The sequence below is a fragment of the Mustelus asterias genome, chromosome 10 (assembly GCF_964213995.1).
Source record: "Mustelus asterias chromosome 10, sMusAst1.hap1.1, whole genome shotgun sequence".
Lineage (NCBI taxonomy): Eukaryota > Metazoa > Chordata > Chondrichthyes > Carcharhiniformes > Triakidae > Mustelus > Mustelus asterias.
Genome location: NC_135810.1, coordinates 94,818,859 through 94,835,559, shown reverse-complemented (window position 1 = coordinate 94,835,559; position 16,701 = coordinate 94,818,859). Strand labels below are relative to the sequence as shown.

Here is a 16,701-nt window from a genome sequence, read left to right as displayed (position 1 = left end):
GGAGACTTCAAGGAGATGTTCTAATAATGAATTTGGCGTTTGATGATCTTTCTTGAATACATTTATCTCAGTTTCTTAAAGGAAATATAAAACCCATCCCAACTACTTCCAGAACATGGATGGTACTTCTGAATGCAATATTTTGTTTAAGTTTTTACATTGGACATTAGAAATTGTAGTTAGAGAAAGAAAACTCATTATGGTAACTACAGGATTTTCACAGTGACTTCATTGCAGTGTTAATGTAAGTGTACTCGTAACACTAATAAACTTTAAAACACTGGAGGGAAGAAAGCTCAAATACACACGTTGACAAACATGTATTGCTGTTGAATTAATACATTGCTTTTAAACAACAATCGTTATACTTTATTAGCTAAATACTACCATAGGATGTAAAATGAGATCCTCTAACATTCCTTAAAGTCTTCATATAAAAGGTATTTGGAAGTAGAGTGTAAAATTGTTGCTACTGGTTGACAGATCAGTAGTGAGTCAAAGTTAGAAGGGAGGTTTTCAAAGAGTGTCAACAGAAAATACATTCACAAAAAGTGAGTAAGCAAGAGAACGAGACGATTTAAAAATAAATTGAAGAGAATTTGAAAAGAAGAAGAACAAAGAACAAAGAAGAACATAGTACAGGAACAGGCTCTTCGGCCCTCCAAGCCTGCACCGACCATGCTGCCCGACTCAACTAAAACACCCAACCCGTCCAAGGATCATATCCCTCCATTCTCATCCTATTCATGTATTTGTCAAGACGCCCCTTAAAAGTCACTATTGTATCCACTTCCACTACCTCCCCCCGGCAGTGAGTTCCAGGCACCCACCACCGCTGTGTAAAAAACCTGCCTCGTACATCTCCTTTAAACCTTGCCCCTCGCACCTTAAACCTATGCCCTGTAGTAATTGATTCTTCCACCCTGGGAAAAAGCTTCTGGCTATCCATTTTATCCATGCCTCTCATAATCTTGTAGACTTCTATCAGGTCGCCCCTCAACCTCCGTCATTCCAGTGAGAACAAGCCAAGTTTCTCCAACTTCTCAAAGCTAATGCCCTCCATCCCAGGCGACATCCTGGTAAATCTTTTCTGTACCCTCTCCAAAGCCTCCATCCTTCTGGTAGTGTGGTGACCAGAATTGAACACTATATTCCAAGTGCGGCCTAACTAAGGTTCTATAAAGCTGCAACATGACTTGACAATTTTTAAACTCAATGCCCAGGCCGATGAAGGCAAACGTGCCGTTTGCTTTCTTGACTACCTTCTCCACCTGCTTGGCCACTTAGTGATCTGTGTACCTGTACACCCAGATCCCTCTGTCTATCAATGCTCTCTAGGGTTCTGCCATTTAATGCATATTTCCTATCTGTATTAGGCTTTCTAAAATGCATTACCTCACATCTGTCTGGATTAAACCTCCATCTTCCATCTCTCTGCCCAAGACTCCAATCGATCTATACCCTGCTGTATCCTCTGATGGTCCTCATTGCTGTCCACAAATCCACCAACCTTTGAGTCGTCCGCAAACTTATTAATCAAACCAGTTACATTTTCCTCCAAATCATTGATATATATTACAAATAATAAAAGGTCCCAGCACTGATCCCTGAGAAACGCCACTTGTCACAGCCCTCCATTCAGAAATGCACCCCTCCACCACTACCCTCTGTCTTCTATGACTGAGACAGTTCTGTATCCACCTTGCCATCGCACCTCTGATCCCATGCGACTTCACCTTCTGCACCAGTCTGCCATGAGGGACCTTGTCAAAGGCCTTACTGAAGTCCATGTAGACAACATCCACTGCCCTACCCTCATCAATCATCACTTCGTCACTTCCTCGAAAAACTCAATCAAGTTCGTGAGACACGACCTCCCCTTCACAAAACCATGTTGCCTCTCACCAATATGTCCACTTATTTCCAATTGGGAATAAATCCTGTCTCGAAGAATCCTCTCCAATAATTTCCCTACCACTGATGTAAGGCTCACTGGCCTGTAATTACCTGATTTGTTCTCGCTACCCTTCTTAAACAAAGGAACAACATTGGCTATTCTCCAGTCTTCTGGGACCTCCCCCCCCACTCATGTAGTGAGGATACAAAGATTTCTCTCAAGGCCCCAGCAATTTCCTCCCTTGCTTCTCTCAGTATTCTGGGGTATATCCCATCAGGCCCTGGGGACTTGTCTACCTTAATGTTTCTCAAGAACCCCAATATCCCCTCCTTTTTGATCTCAGCATGACTCAAACTATCTACACACCCTTTCCCAGACTCATCATTCACCAAGTCCTTCTCTTTGGTGAATACTGACGCAAAGTACTCATTTAATACCTCACCCATTTTCTCTGGTTCCACGCATAGATTCCCTCCACTGTCCTCGAGTGGGCGGCACGGTAGCACAGTGGTTAGCACTGCTGCTTCACAGCTCCAGGGACCTGGGTTTGATTCCCGGCTTGGGTCACTGTCTGTGTGGAGTTTGCACATTCTCCTCGTGTCTGTGTGGGTTTCCTCCGGGTGCTCCGGTTTCCTCCCACAGTCCAAAGATGTGCGGGTTAGGTTGATTGGCTATGCTAAAATTGCCCCTTAGTGTCCTGGGATGCGTAGATTAGAGGGATTAGCGAGTAAAATATGTAGGGATATGGGGGTAGGGCCTGGGTGGGATTGTGGTCGGTGCAGACTCGATGGGCCGAATGGCCTCTTTCTGTACTGTAGGGTTTCTATGGTTTCTATGAACTCTCTCCCTGGTTAGCCTCTTGCTCTTTATATATGTATGTATATTGGGATTTTCCTTATTCCTGCTGGCCAATGTTTTTTCGTGACCCCTTTTAGCCCTCCTTAATCCTTGCTCAAGTTTCTTTCTGCTTTCCTTGTATTCTACACTTGCTTCGTGTATTCCCAGCCTCCAAGCTTTGACAAATGCTTCCTTTTTCTCTTTGACTCGGCTCACAATATCTCTCGTTATCCAAGGTTCCCAAAACTTGCCATACTTATCCTTCATCCTTACAGAAATGTGCCGGTCCTGAAACCCTATCAACTTACATTTGAAAGCCTCCCACATGTTGATTTGCCCTCAAACATCTGCCCCCAATCTACATTCTTCAGTTCCTGCCTAATATTGTTGTAATTAGCCTTCCCCCAATTTAGCACCTTAACTTGAAGGCTACACTTATCTTTATCCATCAGTACCTTAAAGCTTACTGAATTGTGGTCACTGTTCCCAAACTGCTCCCCTACTGAAACATCGACCACCTGGCCAGACTCATTCCCAAATACCAGGTCCAGTATGGCCCCTTCCCTAGATGGACTATCTACATACTGTTTCAAGAAGCCTTCCTGGATGCTCCTTACAAACTCTGCCCCATCCACGCCCCTAGCACTAAGTTAGTCCCAGTCAATATAGGGGAAGTTAAAATCTCCCACCACAACAATCCTGTTACTTTTACATCTTGCCAAAATCTGCCTACATATCTGTTCCTCTATCTCCCGCTGGCTGTTGGGTGGCCTACAACAAACCCCCAACATTGTGACTACACCCTTCCTCGTCCTGAGCTCTATACCCATAATGCCTCACTGTATGAGCCCTCCAAGGTGTCCTCCCCCAGTACAGCTGTGATATTCTCCTTAATCACTAGTGCAACTTCCCCACCCCTTTTTCATCCCCCTCTATCCTGCCTGAAACATCTGTATCCTTGAATGTTAAGCTGCCAATCCTGTCCTTCCTTAACCAAGTCTCTGTAATGGCAACATAAGAACATAAGAAATAGGAGCAGGAGTAGGCCATCTAGCCCCTCGAGCCTGCCCCGCCATTCAATAAGATCATGGCTGATCTGAAGTGGATCAGTTCCACTTACCCGCCTGATCCCTATAACCCCTAATTCCCTTACAGATCAGGAATCAATCTATCCGTGATTTCAACATATTCAACGAGGTAGCCTCCACCACTTCAGCGGGCAGAGAATTCCAGAGATTCACCACCCTCTGAGAGAAGAAGTTCCTCCTCAACTCTGTCCTAAACTGACCCTCCTTTATTTTGAGGCTGTGCCCTCTAGTTCTAGTTTCCTTTCTAAGTGGAAAGAATCTCTCCATCTCTACCCTATCCAGCCCCTTCATTATCTTATAGGTCTCTATAAGATCCCCCCTCAGCCTTCTAAATTCCAATGAATACAAACCCAATCTGCTCAGTCTCTCTTCATAATCAACACCCCTCATCTCTGGTATCAACCTGGTGAACCTTCTCTGTACTCCCTCCAAGGCCAATACATCCTTCCGCAAATAAGGGGACCAATACTGCACACAGTATTCCAACTGCGGCCTCACCAATGCCCTGTACAGATGCAGCAAGACATCTCTGCTTTTATATTCTATCCCCCTTGCGATATAGGCCAACATCCCATTTGCCTTCTTGATCACCTGTTGCACCTGCAGACTGGGTTTTTGCGTCTCATGCACAAGGACCCCCAGGTCCCTCTGCGCAGCAGCATGTTGTAATTTCTTTCCATTTAGATAATAATCCAATTTGCTATTATTTCCTCCAAAGTGAATAACCTCGCATTTGTTAACGTTATACTCCATCTGCCAGATCCTCGCCCACTCACTCAGCCTGTCCAAATCTCTCGGCAGACCTCTACGCCCTCTACACGATTCACTTTTCCACTTATCTTTGTGTCGTCTGCAAACTTTGTTACCCTACACTCAGTCCCCTCCTCCAGATCGTCTATATAAATGGTAAATAGTTGAGGCCCCAGTACCGATCCCTGCGACACGCCACTAGTTACCATCTGCCAACCAGAAAAGCACCCATTTATTCCGACTCTCTGCTTCCTGTCGGATAGCCAATCCCCAATCCACGCTAACACTCTACCCCCAACTCCGTGTGACCCAATCTTCTTCAGCAACCTTTTGTGAGGCACCTTATCAAACGCCTTTTGGAAATCCAAAAACACCGCATCCACCGGTTCCCCTCCGTCAACTGCACTAGTCACATCTTCAAAAAAATCCAACAAATTCGTCAAGCACAACTTTCCCCTCATGAATCCATGCTGCGTCTGCTTAATCGAACCATTCTTATCCAAATGGCCTGCTATTTCTTCTTTAATGATGGATTCCAGCATTTTCCCAACTACAGACGTTAAGCTAACCGGCCTGTAGTTAGCCGTCTTTTGTCTATTCCCTTTTTTAAACAGCGGCGTAACATTAGCCGTTTTCCAATCCGCCGGCACTACCCCAGAATCCAACGAATTTTGATAAATAACCACTAACGCATCCGCTATTACCTCTGACATTTCTTTCAGTACCCTGGGATGCATTCCATCCGGGCCCGGGGACTTCTCCACCTTCAGTCCTGTTAGTCTACCAAGCACTGCCTCCCTGGTAACATTAATTGTATGGAGTACCTCTCCTCCTACCAACCCTCTATCGTTAATATTCGGTAAACTATTTGTGTCTTCCACCGTGAAGACCGACAAAAAACTTATTTAAAGTTTCAGCCATTTCCTCATTTCCCACTATTAAATCCCCCCTCTCATCCTCCAAGGGTCCAACATTCACTCTTGCCACTCTATTCCTTTTTATATATTTGTAAAAGCTTTTACTATCATTTTTTATATTTAGGGCTAGCCGAGCTTCATAACCCATCTTTCCTTTCTTTATCACTTTCTTAGTCGTTCTTTGTCGTCTCTTAAAGCTTTCCCAATCTTCCGATTCTCCACTATTTTTGGCCACTCTGTACACCTCGGTCTTTAATTTAATACTCTCCTTAATTTCCTTCATTATCCATGGCTGGTTATCCCTTTTCTTACAGCCCTTCTTTATCACCAGAATATATTGTTGCTGAGTACTGAAAAGGATCTCCTTAAAAGTCCTCCACTGTTCCTCAGCAGTCCTACCTACCAGTCTGCTCTCCCAGTCCACCTTAGCCAATTCAGCCCTCATCCTATCGTACTTCCCTCTGTTCAAACAGAGGACAGTGGTATGGGACCCTACTTTCTCCTCCTCCATTTGTATCAGAAATTCGACCATATTGTGATCACTTGACCCAAGAGGGTCCTTCACAAGAACATCCGTAATTCTACCTACCTCATTACACATTACCAGATCCAAGATAACTCGTTCCCTCGTCGGTTCTGTAACATACTGTTCAAGGTAACTATCCCGACAGCATTCTAAGAACTCTTCCTCCATCCCACCCCTTCCAACTTGAGTCAGCCAATCAATATGCAGGTTGAAGTCCCCCATGATTATGCACGCATCCATTATTTGCTTGTTTATAGCCCTCCCCACCTCAACATTATTATTTGGGGGCCTATAGACCACGCCTACTAGTGTCTTTCTCCCCCTACTATTCCTTATCTCTACCCATAACGATTCCACGTTTTGTTCCTTAGAGCCTATGTCATCCCTCACTACTCCCTGATATTATCTTTTATTAACAGAGCTACCCCACCACCTTTTCCTTCCTGTCTATTCTTCCTAAATGTCTGATACCCCTGGATATTCATCTCCCAGTCCTGGTCTCCCTGCAGCCACGTTTCAACATCATAGTTCCTCATACTAATCCAAGCTCTAAGTTCATCTGCCTTACCTGTTACACTTCTTGCATTGAAACAAATGAACTTCAGTCCACCAGACCCTCTTTGATTAGCAACCACACCCTGCCTGCTCTTTCTCGGAGTCTTACTGGCCCTACTCTTTGGTTCTCCTTCAGCTAATTCACCTTTACTTTGGTTCCCACCTCCCTGCCAAACTCGCTTAAATCCTCCCGTGTGACACTAGCAAACCTCCCGGCCAGAATATTTGTGCCCCTCCAGTTTAGATGCAACCAGTCCTTCTTGTACCGGTCCCGCCTACCCCAGAAGAGACCCCAATGGTCCAGATATCTGAAACACTCCCTCCTACACCAGCTGTTTCGCCATGTGTTGAGCTGCACTATTTTTAGCCTCACTAGCATGTGGCACAGGGAGTAATCCTGAGATTACAACCCTAGAGGTCCTGCCTTTTAACTTTCTACTTCACTCCCTAAACTGCTGCTGCAGGACCTCATCACTCTTCCTACCCATGTCATTAGTACCAATATGCACCACGACCTTTGGCTGTTCACCCTCTCCCTTCAGAATGCTTTCTGCCCATTCAGAGACATCATGGACCCTGGCACCTGGCAGGCAACATACCATCCTGGAGTCTCTTTCACATCCACCGAAGCACCTACCTGCACCCCTAACTATAGAGTCCCCTAAAACAATTGCTCTAATGCCCTTTGTCCCTCCCTGCTTTGGCTGCTGCTGCTGTTATCCCCTGATAGGCCATCCCGCCCCCCCAAACAGTATCCAAAATGGTATACTTGTTAGAGAGGGGATAGGCCACCCAACAGCCACAGAGGATTCCTGCACTGACTGCCTGCCCCTTCTAGCGGTCACCCATCTATCTGCCTGCACCTTGGGTGTGACCACGTCTCTAAAGCTCCTATCTATGACACTTTCCGCCACCTCATGCTCCTAAGTGCATCCAACTGCTGCTCCAACCTATCCATGCGGTCTGTAAGGAGCTGCAATTGGGTGCACTTCCTGCATAGTCGTCCGAAATGCAGGAAGCGTCACGGATCTCCCACAACTCACAAGTGTAGCACTTAACCCCACTGACCAGAATATGAAAGGCTTTGAAGAAAAGCCATGGATATGGTACTAAAGTAGACAACTCCAATTGAAGAGCTAGCACCATCATAGATATGCTGAGACTTGTGCAATTTAATTCCATGATTCTTGCTGCATCTGTTTCTCTGCCCATTTATGTTTATCACTCTTTGTTCATCCGAATTCCTAATTCATTGATTATCATTCTTAATACAGTCACTGCCTTTTTGACTACCTTTTGCAGGCCTCACAGTGTGGCTCCTGGATAATTTCTTCCATTAATGGATTCAACTTGTACGTTTGTTGAAGCCCAGCTAAAACCATACTTGTTGCCTGTTAAGATGGTGCACACGTGTACCAAGTTAGAGGCTCATAAACAAGCATCATAACTTGGATTTATAGAGCACCTCTAACATAATGAAACAACCCAAGACACGTCACAGGAGTGTTACAAAATAAAATTAGATACCGAGCCACAAAAGACAATATTAGGACATACGACCAAAATCTGGTCAGAGGTAGATTTTATGGAGTGTCTTAAAATACACAAGAGAGCAAGTGTTGGAGGGGTTTATGGAAGGAATTCCAGAGCTTCGGGCCCAAGCAACCTCAGGCACAATCATCAATGGTGCAGCAATTAAAATCAGGGATGCTCAGGACAGAATGGGGCGGCACGGTAGCACAGTGGTTAGCACTGCTGCTTCACAGCTCCAGGGTCCCGGGTTCGATTCCTGGCTCGGGTCACTGTCTGTGTGGAGTTTGCACATTCTCCTCATGTCTGCGTGAGTTTCCTCCGGGTGCTCCGGTTTCCACCCACAGTCCAAAGATGTGTGGGTTAGGTTGATTGGCCAGGTTAAAAATTGCCCCTTAGAGTCCTGAGATGCATAGGTTAGAGGGATTAGCGGGTAATTATGTGGGGGTAGGGCCTGGGTGGGATTGTGGTCGGTGCAGACTCGATGGGCCGAATGGCCTCCTTCTGCACTGTAGGGTTTCTATGATTTCTACGAGTTCAGATAGGAGGGTTTAAGACTGGAGGAAGTTAAAGGCAGAGAAGGGCGAGGCCATGGAGGGACTGGAAATCAAGGATAAGAATATAAACAAAAAGAATACGTAGCCAATGCAGGCCAAAGATTACAAGAGTAATGGGTGAATGGGAGTCAGTGCAAGTAAGAGCATGGGAAGTAGAGTTTTACATAAGCTTATGTCCAAGGCCAAAGGTGAGAGACAAGCCAAGAGCTGTTGGAATAGGAATAGTCAAGTCTAATAAAAGTATGGACAAGGGTTTGATCAGAGATTGAGCTGCGATGGACAGAGTCAGGCAATATTATGGATTATGGAAGTTTAGAAATAATGTGGAGATGCCGGCGTTGGGCTGACGAAGGAGCAGCGCTCCGAAAGCTAATGGCATTTGCTACCAAATAAACCTATTGGACTTTAACCTGGTGTTGTTAAAACTCTTACTGAATTTAGAAATAGACAGTCTTAATGATGACATGGAGATGTGATTGAGCTAATTTCAGGGTGAAACATGAAATCAGCCTCAGAACGTTTCCAGAGAGGGGAATACATTCAGTAACTAGGGAATGGAGTTGGTGGCAAAGACTGAAACCAAAAGGGTGTTGTATATTGGGGGGGACTGGGGGGGGATTTCATTCAGATCCCTGCAGATAAAATTGGGATTTTGCACAGATTGCCCACTACTGATGTCAAGCCGACAGATTTGTAGTTTCTTGAGCTATTCTTTGTCCTTTTCTTAAACAACGGCGTCAAATTTGCAATCCTCCAGTCTGCCGCAACTAATCCTGGTGTTCAGAGGGGCCTGGAAAATTTCTGTCAACGGCTCCGCAATTTGCCTTGCATCCCATCCGAGCCTGGCGACTCTACTGCCAGTCTTTTTAGCACCTCTTCTTCATCTATCACTATTTTGCTCAATACTCACATTTTCAACTGGGCCATTGCCACCATCTTCTAACTTGGCAAAGACAGAAGCGAAGTACTCATTTGGTACCACAACCATACCCTCCACTTCAGTAAGCAGTTTCCCTGCTTGTCTTGTGTGCCTAACAACACCAGGCTAAAGTCCAACAGGTTTATTTGGTAGCAAACGCCACTAGCTTTCAGAGCGCTGCTCCTTCGTCAGGTGAGTGGAAGATCTGCTCATAAACAGCAAACAGGGCATATAAAGACACACACTCAATTTACAGAAAAATGAATAATGATTGGAATGTGAGTCTTTACAGCTAATCAAGTCTTAAAGGTACAGACAATGCGAGTGGAGGGAGCATTAGCACAGGTTGAAGAGATGTGTATCACATCTCTTTAACCTGTGCTAATGCTCCCGCCACTCGCATTGTCTGTACCTTTAAGACTTGATTAGCTGTAAAGACTCGCATTCCAATCATTATTCTGTAAATTGAGTGTGTGTCTTTATATGCCCTGTTTGCTGTTTATGAGCAGATCTTCCTGACGAAGGAGCAGCGCTCCGAAAGCTAGTGGCGTTTGCTACCAAGTAAACCTGTTGGACGTTAACCTGGTGTTGTTAGACTCCTTACTGTGTTTACCCCAGTCCAACGCCGGCATCTCCACATCATGTCTCATGTGCCCCACTCTATCCTTTACCAATCTTTAACCATTAATATGTTTTAGCACAGCCTGCCATTCTTTCCTCATGCTTCCTCAGCCTCTCTGCTGAATGAGATATTCTTCCTGATTTCTATTATTATTCCAACATGCATCAAATGTCTCTTTTCTTCCTTATTCTCTCATCACTATCCTTAGTCATCCAGCTTTGGATACCCCATATTTATTTCTCATGGGTATGTACCTAGCTTTCACCCTCACCTCCTTTGAAAGTCTCACATTTTTCGTCCACTGCTTTATCCACCAAAATGCATTTCCAATCAACCTGGTTTCAATTCAACTTTTAGACCTTTAAAATTTGCCCTTTTCCAGTCTGGGATCTTAGTCAGTGACTGACTTTTATCCTTTTCCAATTTAATATTAAACATTATATTATGATCACTGTTCCCCCACTCCAGATGTTCTCCACCTGGCCTGCCTGATTTCCTAGGACGAGATTCAGCACAGCTTCTTCTCTGGTAGGACTGGAAATGTACTGTTCCAGAAAGTTCTCCTGCGCACACTGCAGGAATTTCTCCCCTTCTGTTCCCCACACTCTACCCTTTCCCCAGTCTACCTCAAAGTGATTGAAATCCCTCAACTATCACAACCCTTCTTGTCTTGCAGGTTTCCATAATTTGCCAACAAATGCTCTGTTCTATTTCCTCCCCACTATTTGGAGGTCAAAATAAATACCAAACAAGGTCAACGCTCCCTTCCTGTTTCTCATCTCCAACCAGATAGATTCTAATTGAGGAACTGCATCACATTCAAGACAATGATACGATCTTTGGCCAAGACTGCTAGATCTCCTCTTTTTTACCCATTCTGTTTCTACTAAAAACCGTATAACCCAGGATGTTAAGCATCCAGTCCTGTTCTGGCTTCAGCAACATTTCTGTCAATGCTACTCTGTCATATCCCCCTAGAGCAATTTCTGCTTCCAGTTCTCCAATTTAGTTCACTATATTCCAAGCATTTACAGACATATAATTTAACCCTGCCCTTAATCTCTTTCTTGCCCTTCGGGAATCGACCATTTCTTTCTTCACTGTCAACATTCAAGCCTTCTCTCACTTCCTTCATATTTGTACAAATTTTAGATTCAGGGTAAAGGGGCACATACTCAAAAAAAACACGGAGGGATGGACAGATGTTTGTGCGAATACAATCTGGAGATTCGAACCATGTTCACAAACCATTGTCCATAAAATTAAGGATGCCACATTACATGATATATTGGTAGCTACTTCCAAGTTTTCCTATATAGTTTCTATAATCAGTGTTTATGGCACTAAGAACTGTCAATCAAGGTTTTATTTTGCCAACTCAAACAGCCTTGACACGAACAAAGCTGGAACACCCATTGTTTCCTCCAAAGTGGTGACAACACTCATATCTGCAACTAAAAAACTAGGTAATGAGTTCTGAACAGAACATTTCACAGAATGCATTCCAGCATGAAAACAACTCTTCAGTGTTATTATAGTGCAAACTACAAGTAGATTAAAATCAACTACAAAATATGCTTCATCAAAAAGCATCAGCTGTAAACACGATAACCTCAATATCTTAGAGTTGGAAGCAATCCTACGGGATCACAGCAGCTTAGACAGGTATAAAGAGGTTCTGTTGTTGGAGGCCTCAGTGACAAGGATACGGAACAGGAAACAATTTCCAGGGAAGGAAAACCAAAACAGATGGTTATCAAGCAAAATGATAAATATCCGAACAGCTGAAAAGCCAAGGCAATTTTACGGAAATGAGCAAGATTCTTTAGTTGTATGATCACTGTAATCGTCCTATCGATGAGTGTTGAACAGGATTCCTCAAAATCTTAATTACATGCCACACAGAGATCCACATAACACAAACTTGTTTGCTTACATGGAGACACTTTTTAACAAAAAAGACAGTTAGCGAGTGTGGGAAAATAAATCAGTACTGTTTGAACTTGACAGTTCTCTGATCAGGTCAGATGTACTGTGTTTAGCACAGGTCAGAAATACAAGCTGTGCAGGTGGTACAGATTCAACTCCCAAAAATCATCTCTGGTGCAAGAAGACTATGATTTGAGAGAAGACTGGAGATGTTCATCAATGTGAATATTGTGAAAACCTGGTTCCACAAAGAACCCAAACTCAACTAGTTCATTTCTTTTTTGGAACTACATACAGGTCCATCTCCAACCTACCTTTTTTTCTCTAAGGGTCCATCAATGCATTGTCACATGAGCAGCCTGGGAATGGAGGGATACAAACGATTGGTCTAGTTGGACCAAGGAGCGGCACAGGCTTGGAGGGCCGAAGGGCCTGTTTCCTGTGCTGTCCTGTTCTTTGTTCTTTGTTCATTGCTGCCACTCACTCTTGCTTTTCAGGTTTCTTCAGTCTGATTTTTGACCTGCCTCAAACACAGTGACCACCCTGGTCCAAGTTACCATTCGCCAATATGTTTGCTGCCCTTCATCAGTCTCCTCAAGCTTCTGGGCATTGGCTTGGCACAAAATCGTGCTGTCTTTCTATCTTGAAATATTTATTGTGAAAACAAAATCATATATCCTCCCTTGTTTTTCAGTTTCTTGAACCAACCCTTTCTAGATACAAAGGAATGGCATGCATGCCAGTCAGGTTTATTTTGATGCAGAAAATATTATGTAGAGATCTAAAAAAAAATACAAGATTTAAAACACATCTAGAGATTGCTACAATCCTCAGAACACTCACCACTACATCACAGAAGAAATCTTACTTGTCCGATTAAAAGTCCTGCCAGCTAATGGTCAAATGATGACCTCAATTTTACTCAAAAGGACTATACTGGCTCATTTCTTATTGTTCAGTAACTAAAGATTAAGCAACATAAAGAAGAGGTTTAATAGATGTACCTTAAGCTTAAACTCCAGCTGTGGTAAAACTGAAAGCAGCAGATGACTATCAATATTGTATAGCTCAAGGATCAGGTCGAAGACATGCTCAGACAGGTCACTGATGGAGGTCTTCCCCAGCATTAAAACCTGGTTAAAAAACTGTTGGCAGAAAGTACATGACTTAATATGATCGATAACTCACATCAATTCTGTAACCACACAAATAAATTACAAGCCTTAAAAGAGAAAAAAAAAGTCACATTTTATTGAATAATGGAGCAACATTCTCATTAAGTGCTTGGCGAACAAAGTGATAACTGAGGCTCAATTTAACATTTTCTCCATTCAGTTTTTATATTGTAAGTTTTTATATTTTCAACCAGTTACACTCCTGCCCACAAAACAGATTTCTACTTTAACACAAATGGGACTACTCAAGTTACAAATACTAAAGTCATAACTGAATCAGAGAATTTGGGATCTCAACTAGTACAAAATCAAAACACCCACAGGGGTGGCACAGTGGTTAGCACTGCTGCCTCACAGCACCAGGGACCTGGGTACGATTCTTAGCTTGGAACACTGTCTGTATGGAGTTTGCACATTTTCCCCATGTCTGCGTGGGTTTCCTCCGGATGCTCCGGTTTCCTCCCACAGTCCACAGATGTACAGGTTAGGTGGATTGGCCATGCTAAATTGCCCCTTAGTATCAGGGGGACTAACTGGACTAAATACATGGGGATAGGGCCTGGGTGGGATTGTGGTCAGTGCAAACACAATGGGCTGAATGGCCTCCTTCTGCACTGTAAGATTCTATGATTCTATAGTTCACGAACACATTCACTTGATTCCAGTTTTACATTCGAACAAAACTAATGTAGCACCTTGCAATATCAGGACACTGCAACATTTGGTAGTTATTAAAGTGGAGAAATTATAGTTCTGTAACCAAACAGGTCATAGAATCCCTACAGTGCAGGAGGCAATTCGACCCATTAAGTCTGTACTAACTCTCCAACAGAGCATCACGCCCAGGCCCTATCCCCGTAGTCCCGCGTATTTACCCCACGAATCCCCTTAATGCACATATTCTGGGACACCAAATGGCAATTTAGCATGACCAATTAACCTAACCTGCACATCTTTGGACTGTGGGAGGAAACCGCAGCACTCAGGTAACCCATGCAGACACGGGAGAGAATATGCAAACTCCACACAGTCACCCAAGGCCAAATTGAACCCGGGTCCCTGGTGCTGTGAGACAGCAAAGTTAACCATTGTGACGCCTGTGCCGTCGGGTTCCCTTCAATGATCACATGCTGCCATTCCCCGTCGTGCACCGAAAGGACTTCCTGCAGCATCTTGTGACTTCTCGTCCAATACTGTGCAATTTATCAATTCAATATTGATCAGGTTGCTTCTATGGGGGGTAAGTTAGTTCAGTTGCCTGGATGGTTGGTTGGTGATGTGGAGCGACACCAACAGCACAGGTTCAATTTCTGCAACAGCTGAGGTTATTTACTAAGGGCTGCCTTCTCAACCTTGCTTCTCGCCTGAGGTGTGGTGATCCTCAGGTTAAACGGCCACCAGTCAGTTCTATCCTTCAAAAGGGGAGAGCAGCCTGTGGAACTATGGCGACTTTACCTTAACTTACTGCTGGCTCATATGCTTTAAAAGCTACAAATCTTTAAGTTGCAAGTTAGGTTTATTACATTTTGTAATGAACTTTGCATGGGCTTGATTAGTTCTGCACAAACAGCAGGGTAAATATCTGTTGGATTTCAACAAAAGCTTTCCTTGGGTAATTGAGCAAAATCAATACTATATATTTAACGGTTAAGCCAGCAGCCACCATAAATGATGGCAACTATTCAGCTAAATGGAATCATCAGAGCCCGAGTCATTGAACACTGGTATGTGTTCTGGGCAATCATTACTTTAAAAAAAAATTATGGAACTACTTTTGTCTCAAACTCACTGTCACAATACATAATATATATGCTCATACAATACAATTTAAAGCAGATTATGTCTCAAGAATAGTTACATCAGATTAGTGTGTTGCAGCAATCACTTTTCAACTCAGACCAGAAAACTCCAATGCACAATAATGTTGAACAAACAGTTCTGGAAAATCAGCGGTTAATATGCTTACATTTGTTATATACGGTTCAACTGCTTGAGCTGTCCTTTTTAAAAGAGCTTTTGCCAAGTCATATGCTTGCTTGTTTAGATTCTGCAGGGGAACAAAAACAAATAAGACATGAGTAGCATGAAATAAATCAGTACCAGATCAATTTGATGATTTTTATGAAATAAAAAGTATTGTACTTTTGAGACTTAAAACAATTCAGAAAGAGTTCAAAGTACATCAACTTAAAAGCAATGTACAACACAGGGCGCCTTCAAAATTCCACAGTTATTAAATAAGTTTCCTGCTCATTATTTTTCTTTCCCCATACTTATTTCTCCTCGGCTTTTTATGTTCTCTTGACTACAATAATGTGCCTATTTGCTTGTGAATTAATGATTTCATGGTCAGTGGTGAAGTGACTCAAAGCAAGCTGCCCTCAAAGATCTAGCCATCTCAGGGACATCAATGCCCCCTTTCTTGACATTAGTTTGAATCTGGTGCCAAATCAAGAGGAGGCTCTAGCGCTCAGCTGTGAGGTCATCAAGCAGGGTAAGCAGCCAATCACACTGAAGCATTCTCACAGACAACCAGAAAATAAAATGCACCGATTATCCTTCACTTTTTATTTATTTCAGGAGGTAAAATACGTGGGACTAAAGTAGAAGCTGAGGTATCAGGCGTATATTAAAAAAAAATGAACTGGATTTTTATCATAATGGAGAAACCTGACAATTATAAAATTAGATTTTTCTAAACAAGCGATGATGCTTAACAGTATTTATAAACTTTAATATGCCAAAAAACCTGGTTACACCTTATTCACCAAGGCGCAACTTTACCCATGGTTTTAAAATTAATAGCATGGAGGGGAAAATTATCTGCAGTTTAGTGATTTCTAATCAGTTGCAGTTTGAGTCGTTAATAGCCCGTCCTATGGGGAAGCACAGAATCATGGACTTCTGGGGGAAAAAAAAAAATCACATTTGGGGTCAGTTGCTGTCAGTTTCAGAAGAATGACGGACAATGCTGACTGTTCTGTCTGCACCGCTATCCAAAATCTGGGTCAATTTCCACACCATCCACTTGAATGGCCTCCTTTCAGTAACAAAGATAGCAATTCTTAATTTCCTCTTTTTCAATATAGATTCAGGTGTTGAATTTCTTATCATCTGATAACGCCAGCTCGGTCTTCTTTCCCCGGTCATAGCCCACATACACCAAGGCCATACGCAGCAGTGAGCACAGGGACGAGTTGGGAGCACTGCAGTCTCCAGCTGTATGCACCACAACCTCACGAATAATTCATCTTCAAATTTTAATAGACCAAATAAAAATGTATGTGAAAAAGTAATTGAATCAGTGTTAATTTCAACCTTCATAAAAGTAAAATACTAATATTTGAGGGGAAAAACATCAAGTGGATCATCACAAATGAATAAAACCTTTTGATGGTC

General features: G+C 43.2%; 1 protein-coding gene across 1 annotated transcript in view; it reads right to left on the bottom strand.

The window, feature by feature from the left end:
• Positions 1 to 16,701, bottom strand: part of pds5b (PDS5 cohesin associated factor B) — a 187,644-nt gene that overhangs the window by 96,464 nt on the left and 74,479 nt on the right. Inside the window, exons 7-8 of the mRNA XM_078222232.1 lie at positions 15,269 to 15,349; positions 13,132 to 13,272 (exon numbers count right to left, since the gene is read on the bottom strand). Of these exons, the coding sequence (XP_078078358.1) occupies positions 13,132 to 13,272; positions 15,269 to 15,349 (222 nt within the window). The remainder of the gene's footprint in view (positions 1 to 13,131; positions 13,273 to 15,268; positions 15,350 to 16,701) is intronic.